The following is a 22,218-nucleotide window of genomic DNA, read 5'->3' on the forward strand; positions in this document are numbered from 1 at the left end:
TCCCTGTTAATCAGCCTAAATTTCCTCTAACATAACTTCATGATAAAGTTGAACCTTTCTTGGTGGTGCCGAATGATGTAATGGGGTAAACAGTCACCAGCTGAAGCTTGGAAGATTCAGGTTCAATCTTGGAATAAAATTCCTCTCCAGGAGAGTGCACTTTTATTGCCTGCATTTAACTCCTTTACTTCTCTTTTACTAACTTATGAGTGGTTATCAATCTGAGTGTCTTGGAAGCTTCTTCAGTTTGTCCAACCACAGCCTCCGTGGTGGAAGGAGGGGCTTGGATGCCATCCCAGGTCTCATGGATTCAGTGTCTCAATTTCTCTATTGATTTTCTCTGTTTTGTATCTGGCGACATTAAGCTCATTCATCCACTCCTTTTTCTGCACTGTGTGATGTCCCAGGACTAGTTTCAGCCACTGTCCTTCATCTTCCCAAATAAAACCTGAAGGAAAGGGGAAAGAGAGTGAAGGAACTTTGAAAGGTGACCAGAAGCCTGTGAAACAATGCTGTGATGTCATTCTTCAGCTTTGTGTTATGTGATGATGCTTCTCTGGACAGTGTGAGGTACTGTGCTGGCTCCAGTTACACAATGCTGAGCCATGCCCAGGTGTGGGCCAGAGCCCCATCCCCTCCTGAGTGCTGTACTGGGCTGGTTGCAGTCCTGGTTCCATGTGGTCTCATCCCATTCTGGTGTTCACCAGCTGCCTCCATCACCTCTGAGATTGCTGTGGTTGACCTTTTGGTCTGGTGGTCTTCTGGGACATCAACCCCCACTGTGGGAACAGGATGGCTCAGTGGTGGGCACCAATGCCCCCAGCTGCCCCGGAAGCAGACAGCCCCAATTCTAGTGTCAGGGAGAGTCCTGCTTAGGAATCTTGGTCAGAAGCTGTGTAGGAGAAGCCTCAGCTTCTGGGCTGCCCCTGGGCTTGTCCCAGCCTTGTTCTCTGGCACCATCCTGCCTGGGGCTGTGTGAAGACCCCAAATGCTGACAGAGCTAGCAGGCCCTGGGCAGGGGGTTACTCCCATGCCCCCCCCACATTTGTGTCCCAGCACCCTGAGACCCAGGGGTGGGCTCTCTGCTCTCTTGAACCTCAGGGCCTGACCCAGGTTACACTGAGCAGTGTCTGACCACGGGACCAGTAAGCCACTGGGATAACACTGGATACTGGGGGAAGGGAAGATCCTCATCCTGTCCTCAGCGCTCATCTCTGATGGCAGGTGAGCATGTGTAGCAGCAGCCCCAGTGGGGACCTGCCTCCCATTTGTCTGCTGCTTGTTACCACCTGCCTGTACTGCTGCAAGGTCATCCATCTCCCCACTGCATCCCACTCAGGACCAGGTAGCACCCAAGCAAGGCTAGGCATGTTGCCCGCCCACGGGAAGGTTGGGGCAGGGATAGATGGCACCCAGCTACAGAAGAAATACATTTTTATTAGGAAAGCGCTCTGCAGAGGTGCCAGGCTCTCTCATACCAAACTAATCCCTCCAACTCCATTGGATGGGATGCAGGAACCCAAAGGGCGTCCACCTCCATCCATAAATAGTGCTTCCTCCTGGCCAGGAGCAGCGCCGCGGCGGAGGGGAGGGAGGGTGGCATCGGTCGAAACCAGCTCGACCCCACTCCGGCATGCACCGGCAGTGGAGAGCTGTGCCTGGAGGGCGCCGGGGCAGGGGAGCTGCTGCCAGCGATGGACGTGGGGCACATCTCTGGCACTGCCCAGGGCACTAAGCAGCAGCTCCCTCCCTCTCCCGTGCTCCGCGACCCCGACAGATCGGAGCGGAGCGCGGGAAGCGAGCGTCTCGGTTACTGCAGAATATACCGTGGGCACGTCTAGTACAACAAGCGCTGCTTATGCGGTCGATAATACTGCTACAAAAAAAAGGGGAGGGGGGGGGATACGCCAGACACGGAGCCCCCCGGGTTGGCGGCCGGGCCGGCTCCTGGCGGTCCCGCCCCGCGCGGGGAGGGCGGGCGGGCTTAGACCCGGGCAGAGAGCAGGAGCAGGGCACAGAGTAAGGGACCGGGTCCTAGGGCAGGGGGACTAAGGAAAAATGGGAGATGAGTGAGGTGGAGGGGGATAAAGGGAGGATCAAGGCTCTTCCAGTGCCCCCAGCCCAGTCCAGGCTCCCACGTTCGCTGGTTGTGCTGGCAAATGTCTTTCTTCCCGGCGTGCGGCCGGTGCGGGGCCGTGCCCGGTTCCCGGTCACTGCACTGCCTGAGCAGGCACAGCAGCTGGCCTGGGGGGCTCCAGGCTAGCTTCCCGGCTCTTCTTCCTGGGAGGCTTCTTAATGGGGGTTTTCTTGGCTGTCTGCTCAGTGGGGAGAGTCTGATCCTGGCCGCTGCCGGCACTTGGCTTCTCCATCCACTTGGGCTCCCCGGCTGCCGTCTCGGCGGCCGCAGGGATCAGTTTTTGCAGATGGGGAGAGGTGGGCAGCAAAGGTTTGCTGGTCTTCTGGCCGCCGGCGGCCGCCGAGCGCTTGGCTTTCTGCGGAGGGGTGGGCTTCTCCCGCTGGGCACTGACCCCGTTCGCCCGGATGCCTCCGTCCCCCTTGTTGAGGCTCTGAGTCTTTTCCTTCAGTTGGGCGGCCAGCTCGGAGGCCAGCTGGGGATGCAGCGGCTCGGAGCGGGGTTTGCTGGTGCCGGGGCTACAAGGAGCATCCCTGGTGTCCCCGGCCCGCCGCTCCGGCTGGAAGGCGCCCATCTTTCGGAAGGCGTTCTGCACCGCCCCGTTGATGGTCTCCATCGGCTCGGAGCCGGCTTTGCTCCTCTGCTTGGGTTTGGAAGGTGACTGCGGCTCCCCGTAGAGACTGGATTTGCCCTCGGGGACGCCGGGCTCCTTCGGTTGCTTCTGCGCTTTCTCCTTGCTCCGGGCGCCGCCCTTGTCCTCTGCTCTGCCCTGCACATGGGCCGACGTCTCGCTCGGACTCCTCTTCCTCTTGGCCAAACCCTGGCCTTGCTCGGGGCTGCCGGACCGGGCGGCCACTTGCTCTGGGGACTGGCTGGGTGCCGGCAGCGAGTTGGACTGGCCAGAGTTGTACCTGCCGTGGATCCAGGAGATTTTGGGCTTTGTGGCCGGGTCTGGAGGACGGGGCTTGGTCCTTTCCGGGGACGGCGGCTTCCCGGGGCTGCGGGGCTCCGCGGTGGCATCCTCTTCTTCCCTGGACTGCTTGGAGAGGCGGGCGACCCTGGCGTAGAGCGCGGCGCCGGCCGACCCCGAGCCGCAGGAGGAGCGCTCGCTGTCCGAGGACTTGAGCAGGGGGGTCTCACTGCTGTCGGTCGGGAAGGCTCTGACAGAGCCCGTCTCCTTCAGGAACGTGTATTCTCCTGCTTCCTCCCCGCTGACTGGGGCCACCAGCTTGTCCCCAGGGCTGGCAGGTGTCCCTCTGTCCCTGCTGTCACCCATGCTCTCTGCGGGAAGACAGCACAGCAGTGTTAGGTGGGATGTGCCTGCGGAGGGGAAGGACTGAGATGCTCCCGCAGGAAAGTGTCCTACCAGTCAGGCTCCCAGTCAGAGATATCCTGGCTCTTAACTCTGGAGCAGCAAATGCTGGAGGAGGGAGCTCTGAAACCGTATGGGAGGCATGACTGGAACCTGCACTCCTTCCTGGGGCATCAGGTACCAGGGTGACACGGTCCCCACTATGCAAGAGTGACAGCTCTCCATAGAGCAGGCCCCTGGTATTGTCCCTAAAGTCCCCTGGGCATGCACACTGCTCACCTTCATGGGGGACACAGTACACGGGCCCCTCGTCTGTGGTGTCAAAGGAGGAGAAGGAGCCGCGGGATGACCAGGATGGGGAAGGCTGCTCCACCACAGAGGGTGGCTCGATGAAGCTGCAGTTCAGGGTGTTTTCCAGGTCATGATGGGCCACTGTGAGGGCAAGGAACTGTTGTCAGTGTCAGTTCTGCCAAACCCCCCAGTCCCCGCTGCCAGCCAGGAGGGTGGGAAGCTACACAGCTCCCCACTGCCCAGCTTCCTGCTGGGTGTCAGGGACAGGGACAGCCTCCAAGGCATGGGGACACTTCTTGCTGCACAGTCCCACAAGGTCCCTCAGCCAGGTGTCCACAAAAGCCATCAATCAGCAGTGGTGATGACGAGTATCCCCTATGCTTGCGCTGTGGGTAGCAGAGTCTGTTCAAGCCTCACACTTCCATCTATCTCCATCTCCAGCTGCCCAAATTGAGGATTCACATGGTGGAGGGACAAGTCACCCAAACCCTGCATCCCACAGGACTTGGTGACTGTCTTGGTGGTCACCCACGAGCTGCGCAAACCAGCACAGCCACCCTGCAAAGAGGGTCCTGGCACTGCGACTGTCCCCTTCCCAGGGAGAAAATTAGCTGCTGACTTTAATTCCACTAATTCCCACTTCAGCATCACTGTCTGAATTTTCCTTTTTCATGTGCTTTTGCACATGGATTCAGGATGATCAAAGGAAGCCTGCAGCAGAGGGATGTGCATTTTCCCTATTCTGCCGTTTTTCAATCCCTTTGCCAGCTTCATCCTTCCTGAAGCTGAGTAGGAGCATCCCTCCCTTCACGCCCTGGCACTGCCCCTCTGCCAAGGGGCCACCCACAGAGAAGCGAAGAGGAAGAGAGAAACCACCAGAGGAAAAACTGTGTTAATAAAACAAAATAGAGAAGATGAGCAGTTAGGAGTTGTCTGGGCTGGAGTGCCTTTTTTTCAGCTTGATATTTTTTAAGGCTTTTTTCTGCATCAGCTCATGTCCCAACACATCCTGAGGTGCTTCCCCAGGTGCCCACAGCTTCAGCAGCCTCCTTGGGTACCCACAGAACTGAGGCAGCACCCAGCTGCTCCCAGAGAGCCATGCAGCAGTAGATGCACTTGTCCCCATTGCCTTCCACTGGCTTTTGTCCCCTGGGACAGTGACAGGCCGCCTCCAAAGCAGAGCAGAGGCTTGCTTTGGACGAAGGGCTGCAAAAGGGTGGTCCCAGAGGGTGCTGGGCACTGCCCAGGCTCCCCAGGGAATGGGCACAGCCCCAAGGCTGCCAGAGCTCCAGGACTGTTTGGACAATGCTCTCAGGCACAGTGTGAGACTATTGGCATGTCTGTGCAGGGCCAGGAGCTGCACTGATGATCCCTGTGAGTCCCTCCCAGCTCAGGACAGTCTGTGATTCCATGAAAACCCCATGCACAGAGAGGGTCCCAGCTGTACATGGGTATCACCAGGTATTTTTAACCTTTGACTGAACATCCCAATTGCATCCCAGTCATGCTGCAACAGCCTGCCTGGACTGTTTGAACCTTGCAGCACATCCCTGATTTACAATAAAATAACTTTTAGTGTAATTGGGATGCCCACTGGAATGTTTATCCTTTACTAGGGAATCTGGCTTCAGACATGTAGGGCTGTTAAAATGACAGCAGTACTACACACTCACCCATGCATAGTTGGGCTTCTTAGAGCAAGGAGAAACAAAAACCCAAGCAGAGATATTTAAAGAGCAAATGGCCCAGAGAGGGGGAGGCGGCAGCTCCAACATGGCTTTCCTTGTAATAAAAACCAAAAAGAGAAAATTAAAAGCAGCCGTCTGGAAGCGGATGAAGGGAGATGCTTCCTGAGAGGAGGCGTGCCGAGGGCTGGGACTCACAGCCACAAGGCGACTCCAGGACTGCAGGGAGACCCATGACACAGCCAGATTATAAAATAAGGATATGTAGTGCACCTGGAAGCTTTGGGAGGCTTGGGGTCTCCAGCATGGTTGCCAGGGATTTTTCTTCCCTGGCTGTTGGGGCTGAGAGAAATGTGGATGCTTCCCACATATCTCTACCTGTCACTGCTCCCCAAAATCTCCCGGAGCCACAGCATCAGGATAACAACGCCAGCCATGCCTGCACAGTGGCCAGTTGGTCTCAAGACTGGGATGAGGCAGAGAACAGCAGCAGAAGAACCATGAGAGAGGGATCCCAGAGTCCTCCTGGCCATCCCCTCCCACTCATCCCAAGCTCCCCATAATTGGCATCACTCTTGGGGCTGGCTGAGCTTTGCTGCTTGGGGAGGACACGTGGTGGGGTGCTGGGCTCAGGTTAGCCCTGGCATCTTCAGGGTGACGTGAGCAAATCCCACACACAGGGGTCCACAAACGCTTGCCCTATGGCTGCTGGTGCAAGCCCAGGGTGGCCCTGCAGGCTGACAGCTCAGGTGCAATCCCTGGGGAGATGGTGTGGATCCAAAACTGGTGCCAAGGCTGGGGAGCAGTTTTGAGGGAGGACCCTGAGGCTCCAGGCACCCAATGAGCTCTAGTGGGGGCTTCAAGACCTGCAGTCCCACCTGGGAATGTTCTACTATGAGTAGGCTTGTGCTCACTGGTGTTTGAGCCCAGAAGAGAAAACCCACCTGGTGTCAGCAAACATATGGCCAGGACTGTGGGCAGATCCAGAGTGACCACTGCCTGGGCCAGCCAGCACCAGTTTCACTGTGACATCCCCACAAGGTCCTGAGCACCTCCAGCACTGGCTTGACCCTTGGGATGGGGTACTTCAGTAATCCTGGGACCCCCCTGCTGGGGCAGGACCAGCATGGGGAACAAATGGCCTCTGCAGGTGTTGTGGCTTCCACAGCACCAGGTGCGGTCATGACGTGGCAGCCTGGTCACTGGGCATCAGGGGGGCAGCTACTACAGGCAACCCAACAGAGCACTGTCACCCTGGGGTCCCCAGACCCTGTGGGGGCTGGAGGCACTGCCAGACACGTGTCAGTGGGACTGGGAGCTGCTGGAGCCCACATGGACTCCACTGTGCCAGATAACACAAGGCAAGTTCTGACCAAAGCCTTTCCCTCCAGGGAGATGCCAACTCTCAGCTCCATGACAGACTCCAGGAACAGCCCCAGCCCTGCTGGGACCTGAGACCATCCTAAGCACCCTCAGCCTTTCCTTGGGCTGCTGCTGCCCTGTGCACACAGAGCAGCTGGACTGCTGCCAGCTGCCTGCAGGCAGCCCCCCTCACCCTCACTGCACACAGGCACCCTCTGTCCTCCCCAAGCCCTTCCCTGGCCCCTTGCACAAACACAGCCTCTATGATCCTCTGTTATCCTTGCAGCAGGAATGTTTCTTGGGCCCTAGCACACCCTGCTCCAGGTAGGGCTTTGCTGTGCCCCTCGTGGTGAGGGGTTATCCCCCCAGCTTGGGTGCTGAAGTAGTGCCTGGTGTGCTGGGATGGGGGTCACCTCTGTGTCCTGCCTGGGATGAGGGATTTAGCCTCAGGCTGAGCCACTGTGTGCCAGGACGTGGCCCCAGGGAGGGGCTGGGCTCAGGAAGGGGGCTGGGGTTGAAATGCATCCCAGCACAGGGCAGGGATTGCTGCCTTCACACAAAGTTTAGTTAATGGGGTTGCAGCAGATCCCCAGCTCCCCATGCTAGGAAGAGTTGCAAGGAGAGTTCAGAGTACAAGGGACAGCATTCCCCAGCTGCTGGGATGCAGGGGGTCCCCAACAGCCCTGACAGTGCCAGATCAGGGGCTCTGCCAGATAGGAACAGCTCCCTACAACCCAGTTCTGTGCCTGGGCAGAGTGTGAAGCTCAACCCAAATCTCTGCCCCTCCATCCTCAACTCTGCTGCACATGGCAGGAGGGAGGGCATCTGCCCAGATGCTCTGGCTCCTGGGGTTACTTCAGGATCAAAGCACTAACAAGGCATCTTGCTGCATAACAGAGACCATTCCTCTCCAGGGGAACCTCAGGAGAATAAACCCAAATCTACTCAGCAGAGCTCTAGAACCAGGTACAGCCTTTGCATCCTCACAAAGCAAAATGTGCTTGGACATCCAGAAGCTGCAGACAGAAAGGGCTGAGCTCCTGCGAGCTCACACCAACCACTGAAATGCTCCCAGGGATCTGTGTGTCCTTGCCACTGCCCTGCCATGCTCACCACCCTGTCTTGGGGCTGCAAAGGCTGCTCTGAGCCACACGTGCTGCCCTGACAGGAGTAAAACCTGGCTCTCTGCACCTTCCCCAAACCCCAGCGCCTTACCCATGACCTTGGGCAGCTTCTGGCGGCGCAGGGGGATGCGTGGGAGCTTCATCCCAATCCGGCTGAACCGCCCACACAAACGTCTTGGAGGCTTCTTGGCTGCTGCTGGGTCCTGGCTGGAGCTGCAGAAAAGGTAATGGCACTATCAGAGGCACTGCTCCCCTCCTGGGGTGGGGACAGCCTTCATGGGCAACAGAGACAGGCAGCAGCTCAGGGATGCTGCAAGTGCAAAGGGGTTTTGGAGTGATAAAGGGGTGGATGAAAAGCAGGAGTGTGCCCAGGCTGAAGGAGTTGAGGACCCACAGAGGCTGCTGCCAGCCCCAGGAACCAGCTTGCATCACACCAGGACGTCGAGCAGTGCCAGGGAAGGGTGGGAAGAATGGATCCAACCACGGCCATTGGCAGTGCAGCCCCAAAATACCCGCAATGTCTGGTCAAGACCCCAAACCTTAAAAAAAAATCATCCCAACCCAAAGCCAAACACGTGGCTTCTCTTTATTTGCTCTATGGTTTTGAAGCCTCTTGGGGCCACATTTTCGAGCAATTTTCCGCAGCTACAGGAGTGAGTGGCTTTGTGAGTTGATTCAAGGGAACCTGCAAGGAACCACTCTGGGACAGCTCCATGGGTCACCCAGTAGCCTGAGGACATTGTGGTCTGGGCACCCTGGGAGAGAGGAAACTGTCTGGAGCCATTTCCCCTCTCCCTGGGCCATTCCTCACCTGATGGGTTTGTGCTTTATCTGCAGGATCATTACCTGCAGCCAGCAGGCTCTCCAAACCAGCTGTGCCTGGCTGGGATTGGGCTTGCAGGGCTGCAAACTGGAAAATTCCTGTGCAGTGGCTGGTGGCATGAGGGGGTTTTCTCTACATCTGGAGGAGCTCCAACAGTCCCCTCATCTCTTGCTGAGCAGCACAAACCTTTCCCCCCGCCTTGAGTCTGTCCCCACTCCTATTATCATGGTAGGATGTTAACCTGGTGCTTCTAAAATGCTGTCAGCATCCCGACCTTGCTGCAGGAACCCATCCTCCCAGCTCTGATCATCCATCCCCATGTGGGACTGTCAGCATCCCCCCTGTCCCCTAGGCCTCATCCCTTTGCCCAGGTATTTGTTCTGAAGCTTTTGGCTGTGTTGTGTAGCCCTTGCTGTATTTCAGGGCCCGCTTTGCAGGTCAGCTCCAGACCCTAGTGACTGGAGGGGACTTGGCAGGTGTCCGTGAAATGATGGCCCACGAGAGAGAAACAAAGTCAGAGCAGGAGGGTGTTCCCCTGTAAGGGCTCACCCTGAGTCCCTCCATCAGCCCTGATGATGCAGTAGGACTGCTCAGACCCTTGTACCCATGTGGTGTCATGTGAGCAGCACAGTTCTGCCTCAGTTTCCCTGCACAACCACTGTCCCAGCATGGGCTCTGCATCCCCCTGTCAATCCCAGAACCCACTGATGTTCCACATTCCCAACCTGCAGAGATCCCTCCTGGCCCCGGCACTCACCCGCTGGCTTCGTCCTTCTTGCGGCACACGCAGCAGCAGCAGAGCAGGGAGAGCAGGAGGATGAGCAGCAGTGCCAGGAGGGCCCCTGCCCCAATCACCCCCATCCTCTGGTTGGCCTCTGCAAGGCAGACCCGTGGCTCAGTCCGGGGCCAGCGTGTGGCAGAGCCCAGCCCGTGGCAGAGCCCAGCCCCAGTGCCTGGCACTCACCCATGTGGCAGGCACCCGTCAGGGGGTCGCAGGCGCCATCGTGGCAGCCGCAGACTTCGGCACAGTTGGCTCCGTAGCGTCCAGGAGGGCAAGTCAGGTTACAGCTGGAGGGAAGGGCTGGATGAGAGTAGTGCATCCCCCATCCCAGGCACAACAGCGGGAGCCACCTGGCTGCCAGCTTCTCCCAAACCCTCCACGCTCCAGGGAGCACGCCTCCAGCTTGCTCCGACACAGCTCCTCCACACCCTGGGGGAACCCTTAATCCATAGGGATCAGGAGCCCATCACCCATGCAATGGCTTTGCCTCATCACTCAAGGGATTTGGCCCAGCTGGATCTCAGACACTCTTACTGCTCTCTGCATGTCACTTCAACATTATAGACAGCAATTAGGAAAGGTCATCAACCCAGCAGTCACATCTAAAGATACCCTGATGTCACTCACAGGGATTTCAGCTCAGCTCAATGGTGATGTGGCCACGACACTCCAAGCCCCACCCCACACCAAGCCAGGCAAAGCCACAGTGGCCACAAGCTGGGAAAGTGCCCAGATTGACATTTTTTTTGCCTCCAAGAAGGAAAAACAACAAAGCAGCCCTAAGACCCTTCCAGTTTGGTTATGCCTGGTGACAAATCTCCACTGCTGGTAAAATGACTTCCTGATGGTGTCACGGAGATGATGGGGACAAGCATAAATGGGCACCGATCCACAAGTCTCAAGGGCTTGAGCATGGAAAACGTGGTGTCAGCAGATCCATCCCAACCTGTCTCCCCAGCCATGGGCCAAGTACCGCAGAGCAGGACCCAGCTGGAGCTGGGACATGTTGGCAGTGTTGCTGGGCACCAAATCCTCTGCCAGCTGCATCCCAGCTGGAGTGGCTGCAGCTGGACGGAGCCAGTGGGCCCCAGCCCAAACCCACTCCCCTGGGGACACAGCTGCCCCCAGCCCTGGGCACCATGCCCCAAGGCTGCTCAGCCCATTTCACACTCCAACAACTTGCAAAGTGCCACCTTGGCCAAGCCTGGTGCCTGCTGTGTGCCTGTCATGTGCCAGTTGTGTGCCTGTCATGTGCCTGCCAGGATGGGTGCTGAGCTCCTGCGTCTGCTGTGCTGCACAGGGCAGCTAAAGCAGCAGAACAGGAGCAGGAATAGTCCCCCAGCAAGGCCAAACCTCTCACCCCACCACTTAGCCCCAGAGTTCTGCCCCAGGCTGAGATTTTGGGAGAGCAGAGGAGGGTGATTTTTTTCCAGGAGAGTCCTGATACTTCTGGGAAAGACAGAGAAGATAAAGCACTTTGTGAACACAAAAATATTTTAGCAGCTGCTCCTTTAGCATGCTCCTGACACAGAGCTGAGAGGACATGTTGTATGGCAAGGATGTTGCTTTTGCCTTCATTGCAGAAATCCCCTTTTTAGCAAAATTGTACCCTGCTGACAAAAACATTGGTTTGGATATAGTCGCAGGGATTTGCCTGAGCACCTAGAACGTTCCTGAGCCTGCCTGACTGCACCACTTGGCACAGCTCAGCACAAGGTTCCAGCACCAAGGCTGCATCCTGAGCATCCCCCATCCCCACCTTCCCAGTGCTGTGCCAGGGTCTCAGAACAGGTTAATCCACACTCTGCCCTCTGGCACTGTGCTGAAAGCATCACCACACCCCCCTGAGACCCTCTCACCTCTGCCTTTGCTACCAAAGGTGGCCATGATGCCCAGGCTGGGCATCCTAAACTGGTGCCAGTGTCCAGCAACTGTTCCAGCACCACAGGTAGTTGTCAAAGCCCCAGCACACCACCCCCCAAAATGCAAATGCTCTCTGTTCTTATGCCTTGAGTGAAATGCCAGCATGGGCAAGATGCCAGCTCTAAATCCCCATCCTCACTGTCACCCTCTGTTAATTGCTGGGAAAACCTGAGCACCACGCAGCAGGACCTGGGGGAGCTGTCTGCATGTCCCAGCTGGGTGGAAAATGCTTTCCTCATCTTTTCACACAACATTTCACCCCCACGCTGGGAAAAACTACCCGAGGATGAGTAGACCCTCGATGGCCCTTGTGCCCCTGGAGTGGGGGAAGGAGAAGCCTGGGGAAGACCCCAGCCAGAGGCAGAGCTTTAAGTGGGAGCCCCCCAGGAATGCCATCCCTGTGAGGCTGTTTGTAATTCTGTGATGTGGTTTTCTCTCTGTTTTTGGACAGAAATTCCACCCTTGACTTGAAAAACCCCAACAACCCACCACTTTTTGTTGATTTGTTTTTGCCAAACAGGCCTTTTCTAAAGCACAACACCCCTTGCTGCTCTGTGAGCTTGTCCTTCCCTCTCTGCTCACCAATCATCCCAACTATTGCCCAAGAGTGCTTCTGCTGCAGGAAACCTCTCAGCTGGCAATAGCATAGGGCACAAGGGGGCAGGAGGTGCCTGAGCATCACCTGTGCCATGAGGTGCCCCCAAGCAAGCTCACCAGTGCCTCACTTACTATGTGCCATGGGAGCCGGGGTGGCAGAGGCACTGCCCAGTCTCGAAGTGGCACTGGCCATTGACGCAGTCGCTGCAGACGAAGGCGCAGTTCTCCCCATATGTCCCGTTCCGGCACTTGGTTTCACACCTGGGAGGGATGAGGGCAAGAGGCTGGAGCACCTGGGGACCTCCAGCATCCCTCCACATGCACGGAGACGGGGCTGTATATCACTGTGGTGGCTTGTGGTTTCTGAAGCCAGGAGAGGGGTACAGGGATGGACTGAGCCCACTGACACGGCCATGGAACTGGAGGGAGTCTGCGAGACTCCTGCCTATGCCCCTCGGACCCTGGATGGGTCAGTGGGGCTCAGTTCTCAAGCTGGGATGCTCTTCTGCAAACTACTGTGCCCAGGATTGGTTCCAGGGCTGCAAAACCCTTCAGTGACCCTGTTCCCTGGGAGAATCAGGGAAGTCAGGCACTGCTCTCCCAGAACCCAGTGCTGCACCCAGCTGCACTCACCGGTCTCCGATCCAGCCCGGATTGCAGTGGGAACATTTGCCATTGATGTGATTGCAGGTGTGGCCATCCTTGCAGGGGGGACAGAGCTTTTCGCAGCCCTCTCCATAGAAGCCAGGTGAGCAGGGCTGGTCGCACTTGGTGCCATTCCAGCCCGCCTCACACGTCAGGCAGCGCCCATCGGCCACGGTGCACGGCTGCAGGCTCTTGCACTGCCCACACCTGCAACGAGGGGAACCCATCACCCAGCACAGCCCAAATCCTCCTGCTGTCACCTCCCACCGGTGCCGGATCAGAGCTAGCAGGGATGGTCACTCACCGCCTCCTGCAGCCCTGGCCGTAGAAGCCGGCCGGACACGGCTCGCGGCAGTACTTGCCCCGGTAGCCCGGCTCGCAGGTGCAGGTCCCGTCCACCTGGTTGCACTTGCCCTTGTAGCACTGGCAGTAGCGGTCGCAGCGAGGCCCGAAGGTCCTCTCCCGGCACTGGCAGCGCCCTGTGAACTGCTCACAGGGCGAGTTGTTGCAGGAGCACTGGTTGTTGCAGCCACGGCCCCACCAGCCAGGCTGGCACAGGCAGTTGCCTGTCTGCTGGTCACACTGGGAGTTGTGGCTGCAGTAGCAGGAGCTGGAGCACTGTGGGCCCCACCAGTTTGGCTCGCAAGTGCATTTGCCCGTCTTCTGGTCGCACTTGCCGTGCTTGCAGAGGCAGATGTTCTCGCACTTGGGGCCCCAGCGGTTGAGGTTGCAGGTGCACTGGCCCGTCACATCCTCGCATTGCCCATTGGGATGGCAGGTGCACATTTCCTTGCAGTCGGGACCCCAGAACTGCCGGGGGCACTCTGTGGGGAGAGCCATCAGCCTCAGCACTGCCCACAGGGACAGCCCCATGCCAGGCACCAATGGAGACCTCCAGTCCCCCAAGCACCTCTTGACCACAGTCCTCCCTCTCCTCCCCCCAGCGCACCGGATCTAAGAGGAGACCCCGGCAAGAGGACAATGCCCTGGGAAACAGAGCCAGGGGACAGGCAAGGGCAGAGCTAGAGCATTCACAGTTCCATCCCTGATGATCTGCTCTGGAAAGTCACCCCAGGATGAGCCAGGTCCACCCCGGTGAACCCCCTGAGGACACAAAGGCACCCGCCAGTACTCACTGGTGTCGCAGTTGGCACCAAAGTAGCCATGGCGGCAGCGGCACTCGCCAGGCCTGACGCATACCTCGTTCTCCTTGCAGGTGAAGTTCCCCTCGCACACGGCTGTACAGATGGACAGACAGCAGCCATGAGTACCAGTGTTTGTGCCCTAAAGCCCCCCAGGCCCCCCCAGAGCAGAAAAAGGGCTGTGCAGTGACCCTCTGAGTGCTGCTGAGCTGCGGCACTGTGCCATCCTGGCAAGCCCCTTTGCAGAAAAATTCCACCAGCCTTCTGTCACCCAGCTCAGCTCCATCTCCGCCACCCAGAGAGGATGCCACCCATCCTAGCCACCAGCCTCCTGCCACCCAGCCAAGCCATGTCCCTGCCAGAGGCTGCACCCAATGGTGTCCCAGCTCAGCTCCGTATTGCTAGAGAGGAGAAGGGGCCACAGAGTAGAGGGGTTGTGGGCACTGTCATCCCAGCACTGCCTCTCCCATGTGGCCACTTGCCCCCAAAGGCCACCAGCCCCTCTCCCGCTGAGGGGACCTCATGCTGAGACCAATGCCTGGAGCCAGCCAAGCACAGGAAGTGGTGCAGGCAGCACTCGCAGATCCCACACCATCCTGGACAAGTTTCCTTAGGCACTGGGACAGGGAGAGACAACCACCCATCCCAGCCACCTTACCTGGGAGTTGTTAGACCTACGGTGATGGATATTATAGAAATCCCTAAAATAGACAGATTACACAGGTTAGGAGCAGTGAGTCTAAAGGTTAGAGCAGGTTTGGGGGCAGGAGATGAGAACAGCTCACTGTGGGACCATCCTCCCCCAATTGTCCTGCCAGATCCTGTCCTTCTCCCCTCCAAACAGGCACATCCCATTCCCGACACATGCAGTGAGTGGTTACAGGGCTCATGCACAGTGGGTTAGTTGGTTATGAGTGCTTTGGTCCCAGCTGCAAAGTGCCACCTCCAGTTCTCCTGGGGTGGGGGAGCCCCAGAGCAGCTGCCTCCATTGTGGTGGCAATGCAGGGAATGATGCTCCCAGGGTTTCATGCTGAGCATCCATGCTGGGCTCGCTGTGGCCCCCAGTAAAGAGCTATGACACCTTTTAGGGCCCCAGCCCAAGCTCAGTGGTCTTTGGCAGCCCCAGCAGCCTCTTCCCTCAGGGGAGGGCCACAAGAGACCACGTGCTTGGTGTGGGCAGCTTCGGCTTCACTGCTGGCTTTGGCTCAGGTCCCCATGCTGCTGCAGCATCTGTGAGGAATCTCAGTCCCATCCCTGCAGCTGCACCTTCACCCTGGAGGACACTTCACTGTCCCTTAGGACCCTGAGCAGCACCCCCAAGTCCTCAGACCCAGAGCTGGCTGGTAAGGAAAGAAACCCCCACAGCTCTGTGACCCCTGACACTGGGGCTGAGCACCCATTCCATCCACATGGTGTTGGCCTGGGGCACTGCAGGGAGACAGGACTCTGGCTGCAGGGCTCCAGGACAGGGAGTCCCAGCCACAGGACACATCAAGGTGGCCCCTGACAGTGGTGGTGAGGCCAGGAGGGCTCAGTGAAGGATGGCCAGAGCCCAATGAAGCAAAATGCTAGTGTTTACCTATTAAACACTCGCTCCCTTGTTGCCTCCATCCCTGGCAGCACACGAGAACTGAGGAGCTGCAGGGATAAAAAAAAAGCATCACAAACAGTTACAACCCTCAGAAAGTCCTGGCCCTTCCCAAAAACCCACCAGGAGCACTGAAGCCATGATAGTAAGAGATCCTGCTGGCAGTTTCTGCACCTCCGAAGGGGAAGGAGAGCTCTTGGCTCCTCCTCCAGCACACAGAGAGTTAATGGATCTGCTGGGGGATCCCATGGATGCCCCACCAGCCATTAAGGTGATGCTAGGACTAAGAATAGGACCAGTTTTTCCCATTAATGAGTGATGAAAAAGCAAAAGTCATGTGTGCAACCTCCACAATAAAAAAAATCCAAAGATCCTCCCCCACCCCCCACCCCAGAAAAAAAAAAAAAAAAAAGAAAAAAAGAGAAAAAGAAAAAAGGGAAGGTTCTAAATGTCCCAAGGGAAAACATGACTTGAATTGCAGGCTAGTGCTTTGTGGCCTGGGGATGGAATCCCAAAGGCAGGTTGGAACCACCTGGCTGGAATAGCTGGAACACAGCCAGCTCCCAGGGAATGTCCCTATGTAGAAGCAGGGGGAGGCCAACTGCAGGCAGCTGGAATGTGTCCCTGAGCTCTTGAGAGTCCTGGAGTGCCATCACCTCCAGGGACTACCAGGCACAGGATCATCAGGCAGGACATTTTTGGCACAAGCTTGACGAGGATGGGGGCTCAGACCCACTCAGAGGCTCAGCCAGGGATGCTCAGCTCTCTGCTGGGAAGGGACACGTGGGGACATCTCACCCACACTTTGTCAAAACCCCCCCCGGGCAAATGTTTGGGGGCTCATGATGCTGCAATTGGGGGTGGGGAGTACACTCCCCACGATCCCACAGAAATCTCTGTTCATCCCTGGAGCCACCCACTCATCCTTGGGGTGACCCACACCGCCTGGTCCCACAGGGAGGGAGCGATGCTGGAGGGTCGCTAACAGCCCCGGCCGATGCCGCAGTCAAGGAAAACTTCACCCGGGCTGGGCTGGCGCTGCAGCCTGGAATGCATCTGGCTTTTTCTTTTTTCTTTTTTTTCACCCTTTTCCTCTTTACATGTAACAAATGCAGAAGAGGAGGAGACAGCGAGGAAGTATTCGCTCGAACGCAGCGCAGTCACAGGACCCCGTCTGGCTGCCAGACCGCCTCATCCTGGGGCCGGGCGGGAGCTGCCAGCGGCGCCTCGGCCCGAGCGGCCCCGGGGCCGCAGCCCCGCCCGGCCCCGCCGGCAGCACCGGGTCCCCCTCGTCGGGGCGGACAGTGAAAAGTTGGAAAGGAGGCAGAAAAGAACCACAAAAATGATTCAAGGCCTGGAAAAAATGCCTTGCAGCCGGAGCCCAAAATAGCTCCATCTCTGCAGCCTGTGGAAGCAGCCCCAAGATGCTGCAATGGCAGCGGCACGAACACCCCCCCCATAGGGACCCTTGGGCTCTGCCCCCGCCGAGCATGCAAGGGGTTAATGCATGGGATTAATGGCAATGGGGGGCCAACCACCAAATCACTTCCCTGAGGGCAGGCCAGAGTCAAGGTCCTTCTCTGCAAAAGGCTTCGGGCTGTGCCCCCCAAAAGTCTTTGCCAGCTATGCTGGGATACTCAAGCAGAGGTGGAGAAGGGACCATGGTGCTCTTGCCCTCCCATGGCATGGCCAAAGCCTCACTGTTGCACCTGGGGTTGCTTTCACCAGTCCATCCTTTAGAAATTCAGTTTGGTGGCTTTTAGAATGAAATCATCACAGGTTTACCAGAGGAAACCCTTCCACCTTGGAAACCTGCCTCCAACAGCTCAGCCTGGCCACCAAAATGGGCATCACCTGAAATGTGCCAAAAAATATCCTTTGTGATGAGCTGATGGTGGGGAGCTGGGAGTTATTGGGACACGGTGGCAGGAGGGGAAAACTTCTGCCATGAGATGGAGGAGGTGAGCAGCACCACAACCACTCCCAGCTGGGAGCCAGCCCACCGCCTCACAGAATTTGGGCTTATCTGTTCCCTGATAGCTAATCTCTCCTTCCCTCTGCCTGCTGATGGCCTCCCACACCCTGCTCAGCACCCATGTCATTTATCAGCAGCTTTGACAACAAATAAACTTGCTCCTGTGGCAAGGAGAGGTAGCCAGGATGTGACACTGGAAAACCATTTCTCCCAGTGGGGTACACGGACTGGTCCCAGCACAGCCAGCCCACAGAGGGTCAGTGCTGGCCGCAGGTCACCAATGCTCATCAGGGTGCAGGACTAAAAGGTGTTTCATGGCCTCAGCTCCTTGACAAAGGGCTTGCTCCACATGCCCCTTGACCACTGGAAAAGGATAACTGAGACATGTGTTTAAAAGCTCATTCCTGACCCACACGGACATGGCACTGCAAACATCCATTCTGCAAATACTTTTTTTCCTTCAAAGCACTACAAATGCCGAGAAAAAAAAACAATGAAAAGCTGCCTCTGAGCTGTGGCCAGGGCTTGAGACCTCAGCTGATGTGGAGGAAAAGGAGTGGGCTGCGTGCAGAGCTGGAGCTGTCACCTGCAGCGACAAGTCCTCCACGCCGGGCTTGCCCCTGCCCCATAGCCATGTCCTGCTCATGCTGAGCATCACTGGGATCTCAGCTAATGATCCCAGGCTTTTCACAAAGGTAGAATATTTTTCTTGTGGATTAGTATCCTACACTGCTCCTGGAAATCACTTTGCCAATGGCTACAGAGAGGCCTCTGAGGCAGGAGGGGTGGCTCCTCAATCAGACCAAGCACAGCCTGCCCTGAACAATGAGGAGCAGGCTCACATCCCTGGAAGCAGGAACAAGACTCTGGGGCTCAGCTGGGAGCTGCTGCATGTGGTCCCATGTGAGACTACCCAGCTCAACCCAGTGGATGGAGCTGCAAAGGAGCCCTGCAGACACCCAGCATAATCCTGGTGCTCAGAGAACCACTGGCACCCTCCCCATGCCCAGTGCTTCTCCATCCCCGCCCTACTGCTCCTTCCAAGCATTACCCCAGTGCTCATCTTCCTCTGTGCCACCCAGCTGGCATACAGTGTTCCTGGGATAACTGGGTCCCAGGCACTGGCACTCCCCAGCTGATGCCAGCTGCAGCTCCCTGACACCAGCCTCAGGGTGCAGACAGACAGACAGATCCCCAGGGCAGGCAGGAATAGGATCATGAGCATAAATAGAAACCCTTTGGGCAGAGAAATAAAATTAAAGACCAAAGGAAAAGAAAGCGTTAGCAAGAGAGCAGGACAGGGTCAAAGCAGTTGTCCAGGCTGTCACCACTGGCACCTTTGGTCATAGCAATGGAAAACCAGTTATAAAAGAACTTCAAATGTAAGGATAAGTTGAATTTAGAACACAAAACGCCCAAGACCCCCAAATATGGCCTTTTCTTCTGCCCTAAATTATTCCTTGAATTTCTACTTGGGATCCAGGTCCCAAGAAGTCACACAATCCTGAGCCCTCTGAAACCCGTGGTGGCATCTCCACAGGATGTCTGGAGGGGCTTTGCAGAGGTAAGGGTCCAACAAGCTCCAACAGCCTTGGGTGGAGGACATTGGGACCTCCTCCCAAAGCCACCTCCAGTCCCACTGCCCCTGGCCTCAGGATCTGCAGCATCAGGGCCTTGGGGCCACTGGGGTGGGATTGGATGGTAAGGTATGGAGAGTCCTCCATGTGCACTATACACAGCAGTGATGGGGGTGGGTGCCGAGTGAGTGGGTGGAGAGGGAAGAAGGGTTTGCAGAAGGGTGAGGGACAGAAAATGATGCAAACTTCATCTGAGCTTCCTAGGGACTGTCTCTTTTCCATCACCCCAGCCCCTAGGCTGCCTGCAGGCCCCAGTCCTGCCAGAAGATGGACACAACCAATCTGTCCCACTCAACATCCAGTGCCTCTTTCATAGCCATGGCACCCACGGGTGGCACAGTGAGTGAGTCCAAGGCCTGTGGTGCTGGTTCCACACCTCCCCCACCTTCACCCCGTGGGGATGAGGGGTCCTTCTGCATGGGGAGAAGCCAGGCACCTCACCCCCAGCACGTGGGGCAGCATACAAGGAACAAGGTGGGGACACTACTCAAGTTCCCTCTGCCACCCCAAGATGCAGTGGCAGCTTTGCGGTGCAGATCATGTCCCCGAGGAGGGACGGCTCCCTGCTGTCAAGGAGCAGCACCGGTGGGAGCTACGGCTGCTCTGGCTCGTGTAATGCCTCCTTAGGAAACTCCGGCTGTAATTTGAGGAGGGGGCACCAGCGCCCTGTAGCCCTGCTGAATGGAGCCATTATGCGGCCCCTCTTGCTTGAAGCACATGTTTTCCTTGTGGACTCGTCTGACCTCACAGGCGAGATGTAAAGGTGCATTTATGGCCTGGGCCCCCCATCAAGCACAGGGGATCCAGCTCTCCCAGGCGGGAGGCAGTGACTGTGGGCTCTCTCCCCTCTTGCTGGAGCCAGCCTGGCCCGGGAGCCTGGGCACACCAAGCCTGAGTGTTGCAGAGCAGCTCAGCTGAGGTGATGCTGCTCTGTAAAGGGACCTGTGGGACACGGAGACCAGTGGGAGCCGGGAGAAGCCAGTGCCATCTCCCGAGACCCTGCCCCCAGTCCGGCAGGCAGAATATGACCCCGGGACAGCTAGACAATGCCAGCACCCACTTTCTGAAGCCAAACACGACGGTCTTGGGGCTGCCAGCTCCACAATCCCCAGCAGCCTGGGACAGCTTCACCATGATACCCGGAGCATCCTGTATCCCACCAGCCCAGGGTCAGCAGTGCAACCCGATTCCCGGAGACACCCGAGACCGGCTCCCCAGCGCAGATCCTGCCCCAGGGATGCAGGATTGCCCTCCGTCCCTCTCACGACTCTATCCCCAGAGACACCCAAACCCAGCTCCGTACAACAGAACCGGCCCCGGGCATCCAGGACTGGCTCCGGGGGCATCCAGGACCGGTTCCCCGCAGCCCCCCGCGGATCAGGACCAGCCCCCACGTCCCTGCCCCGCTCGGGCTCAGCTCCTCACGCTCTCCCCGCTGCCGGCTCCCCCCGCCTCAGCCGCGCACAGGACGGACTTTGTCTTGGAAGGCGCCCAGCGCCGCGGCTGCCCGGGATGGGGGATGGACCGGCGAGCCCGTCCCGTCCCGTCCCGTGGCCCCGGCCCGGCGCTGGGGGTCCCGTCCCGCCCCGCACACCTGCCCGCCCCCGCTCCTACCCGGCGGCCCTGCAGACGTTCCTGCCGCGGGGGCTCAGCTCCTGGGCGGCTCCGCGGCTCAGCACCGACAGCAGCAGCAGCGGCAGCAGCGCAGCCCCGGCCCGGGCGCGGCGGGGCGGCCGCAGCCCACGGGCCGCCATCAGCGGCGGAGCGCCGGGGCCCAGCCGGAGCCGGCACAGCCCAGCCAGGGCCGGGCGCTGCCCTCCCGCCCGCTGCCGCTGCCGCTCCCCGCCCGCCCCGGTCCCCGCCGGTCCCCGCTGCCGCTCGGCGGGCGGAAGCCGCGCTGCGATCGCTTCGCCGCCGCCTCCCCCGCGCCCCTCTCTGCGGCGGCGGGAGGGGCTCCGCCGCCAGCCAGGAAATTCCGCATTGGTTCCCCTGACGGCGGGCCAGGCTCCGGGGGCCGCCGCCGCCGCCGCCCCGGCCCCGGGCAGCGCCGCCCCGACGGCCCCGAGAGGCTCCACCGGGTGGGCAGCGCCGCTGAAATCGGGGAGGGTCCCCGAGGGGGAATGGGAGGATGCGGAGTCCTGGCTTCCAGCGCAGCCCGGGGGTCCTGCAGCTCCCGGGAGTCCTGGGAGTCCCGTGGCTCGGGGTGTGGATGGCCCGCGAGCCGGTAGCAGTGGGGGTCGGCTGTCACGGCGGTTTGGAAGCCGCAGAGCCTCGGGAGTCTCCAGCAGTCTGGTGGTCTCCGGGGTCTGGGTCTCCCGGGATCCAGCAGCTCCAGGGGTTCGACAGCTGTGGGTGTCCCAGAGCTCCGGGTTTTGATTGTCCCGGGGGTCCGGCAGTCCCAGGCTCTGGCTGTATCTGGAATCCGGCAGCCCGAGATGCACAACAGCCCTGAGATCTGTCTGACCTGTGGTTCCAGTAGCTCCAGGGGTCCAACAGTCCTGGGTGCCCAAAGACCCCAGGGTCAGCCTGTCCTGGCAGTTTGGCAGCCTTCAGGAGCCTGAAAGCCCCAGCATCCACCTGACCCAGGGATCCGGCGGCTCCAGATGCTGGAGACAGACGCAGGATCTGGTTTCCCCAAAGGTCTGGGAGCCCCAGGTGTGTGACAACCCCAGTGTCCAGCGGTCCTGCACAGATTCCAGTGATCTGGCATCTCCATGTGTCTGGCAGCCTGGACCAGTCTGTTGGGAGCCATGCAGGACCCATGGGAGCTAAATGGTGCCTGCAGCAGTGGAGCCAAGGACCCTGTACAGTGACAGAAAGGCTTCAGAGCAGCCACTGGTTAACCCACTGTGAGGACACAGTTGGGAATCAGGGGGGACACCCTGGGCACCTGCATGAGTCCCACATTTCTACCAGGGTGGGGCAGTCAATAAACTCCTCAGCCTGACAGTGCAGCAGCACTGAATGGGCCAGGGCTTCCTTGGCCACCAACCTGTGCCAGCTGGATTTTCAGCTTAATGGTCTCTTGCAAGAGAGCTCAAGGCTCTTTGAGCTCCCAGGACACCTGATAACAGTGTGGGGGAAATGTGGATGAGGACATTCTGGACATCTCCCTTAAGGTAGTGCAAATGCAGCTGGACAGTTGCATGTGTCTCCTCAATACTGCTGGCTTGCATAGAACTGGGGAAGGTGTACAGAC

General features: G+C 58.4%; 1 protein-coding gene across 1 annotated transcript; it reads right to left on the reverse strand.

Moving 5' to 3' along the window:
• Positions 1-1,417: 1,417 nt before the first annotated feature.
• On the reverse strand, positions 1,418-21,015 carry SCARF2 (scavenger receptor class F member 2). The gene is given in 12 exon segments (XM_066562363.1): positions 1,418-3,415; positions 3,726-3,878; positions 8,000-8,121; positions 9,489-9,606; positions 9,696-9,799; positions 12,165-12,293; positions 12,666-12,884; positions 12,982-13,501; positions 13,814-13,915; positions 15,399-15,457; positions 20,634-20,820; positions 20,823-21,015. Coding segments are annotated over 12 exon segments (3,096 nt in total). The 5' UTR covers positions 21,001-21,015; the 3' UTR covers positions 1,418-2,210.
• Positions 21,016-22,218: the final 1,203 nt, after the last annotated feature.

The sequence above is a fragment of the Molothrus aeneus genome, chromosome 18 (assembly GCF_037042795.1).
Source record: "Molothrus aeneus isolate 106 chromosome 18, BPBGC_Maene_1.0, whole genome shotgun sequence".
Taxonomy (NCBI): Eukaryota; Metazoa; Chordata; class Aves; order Passeriformes; family Icteridae; genus Molothrus; species Molothrus aeneus.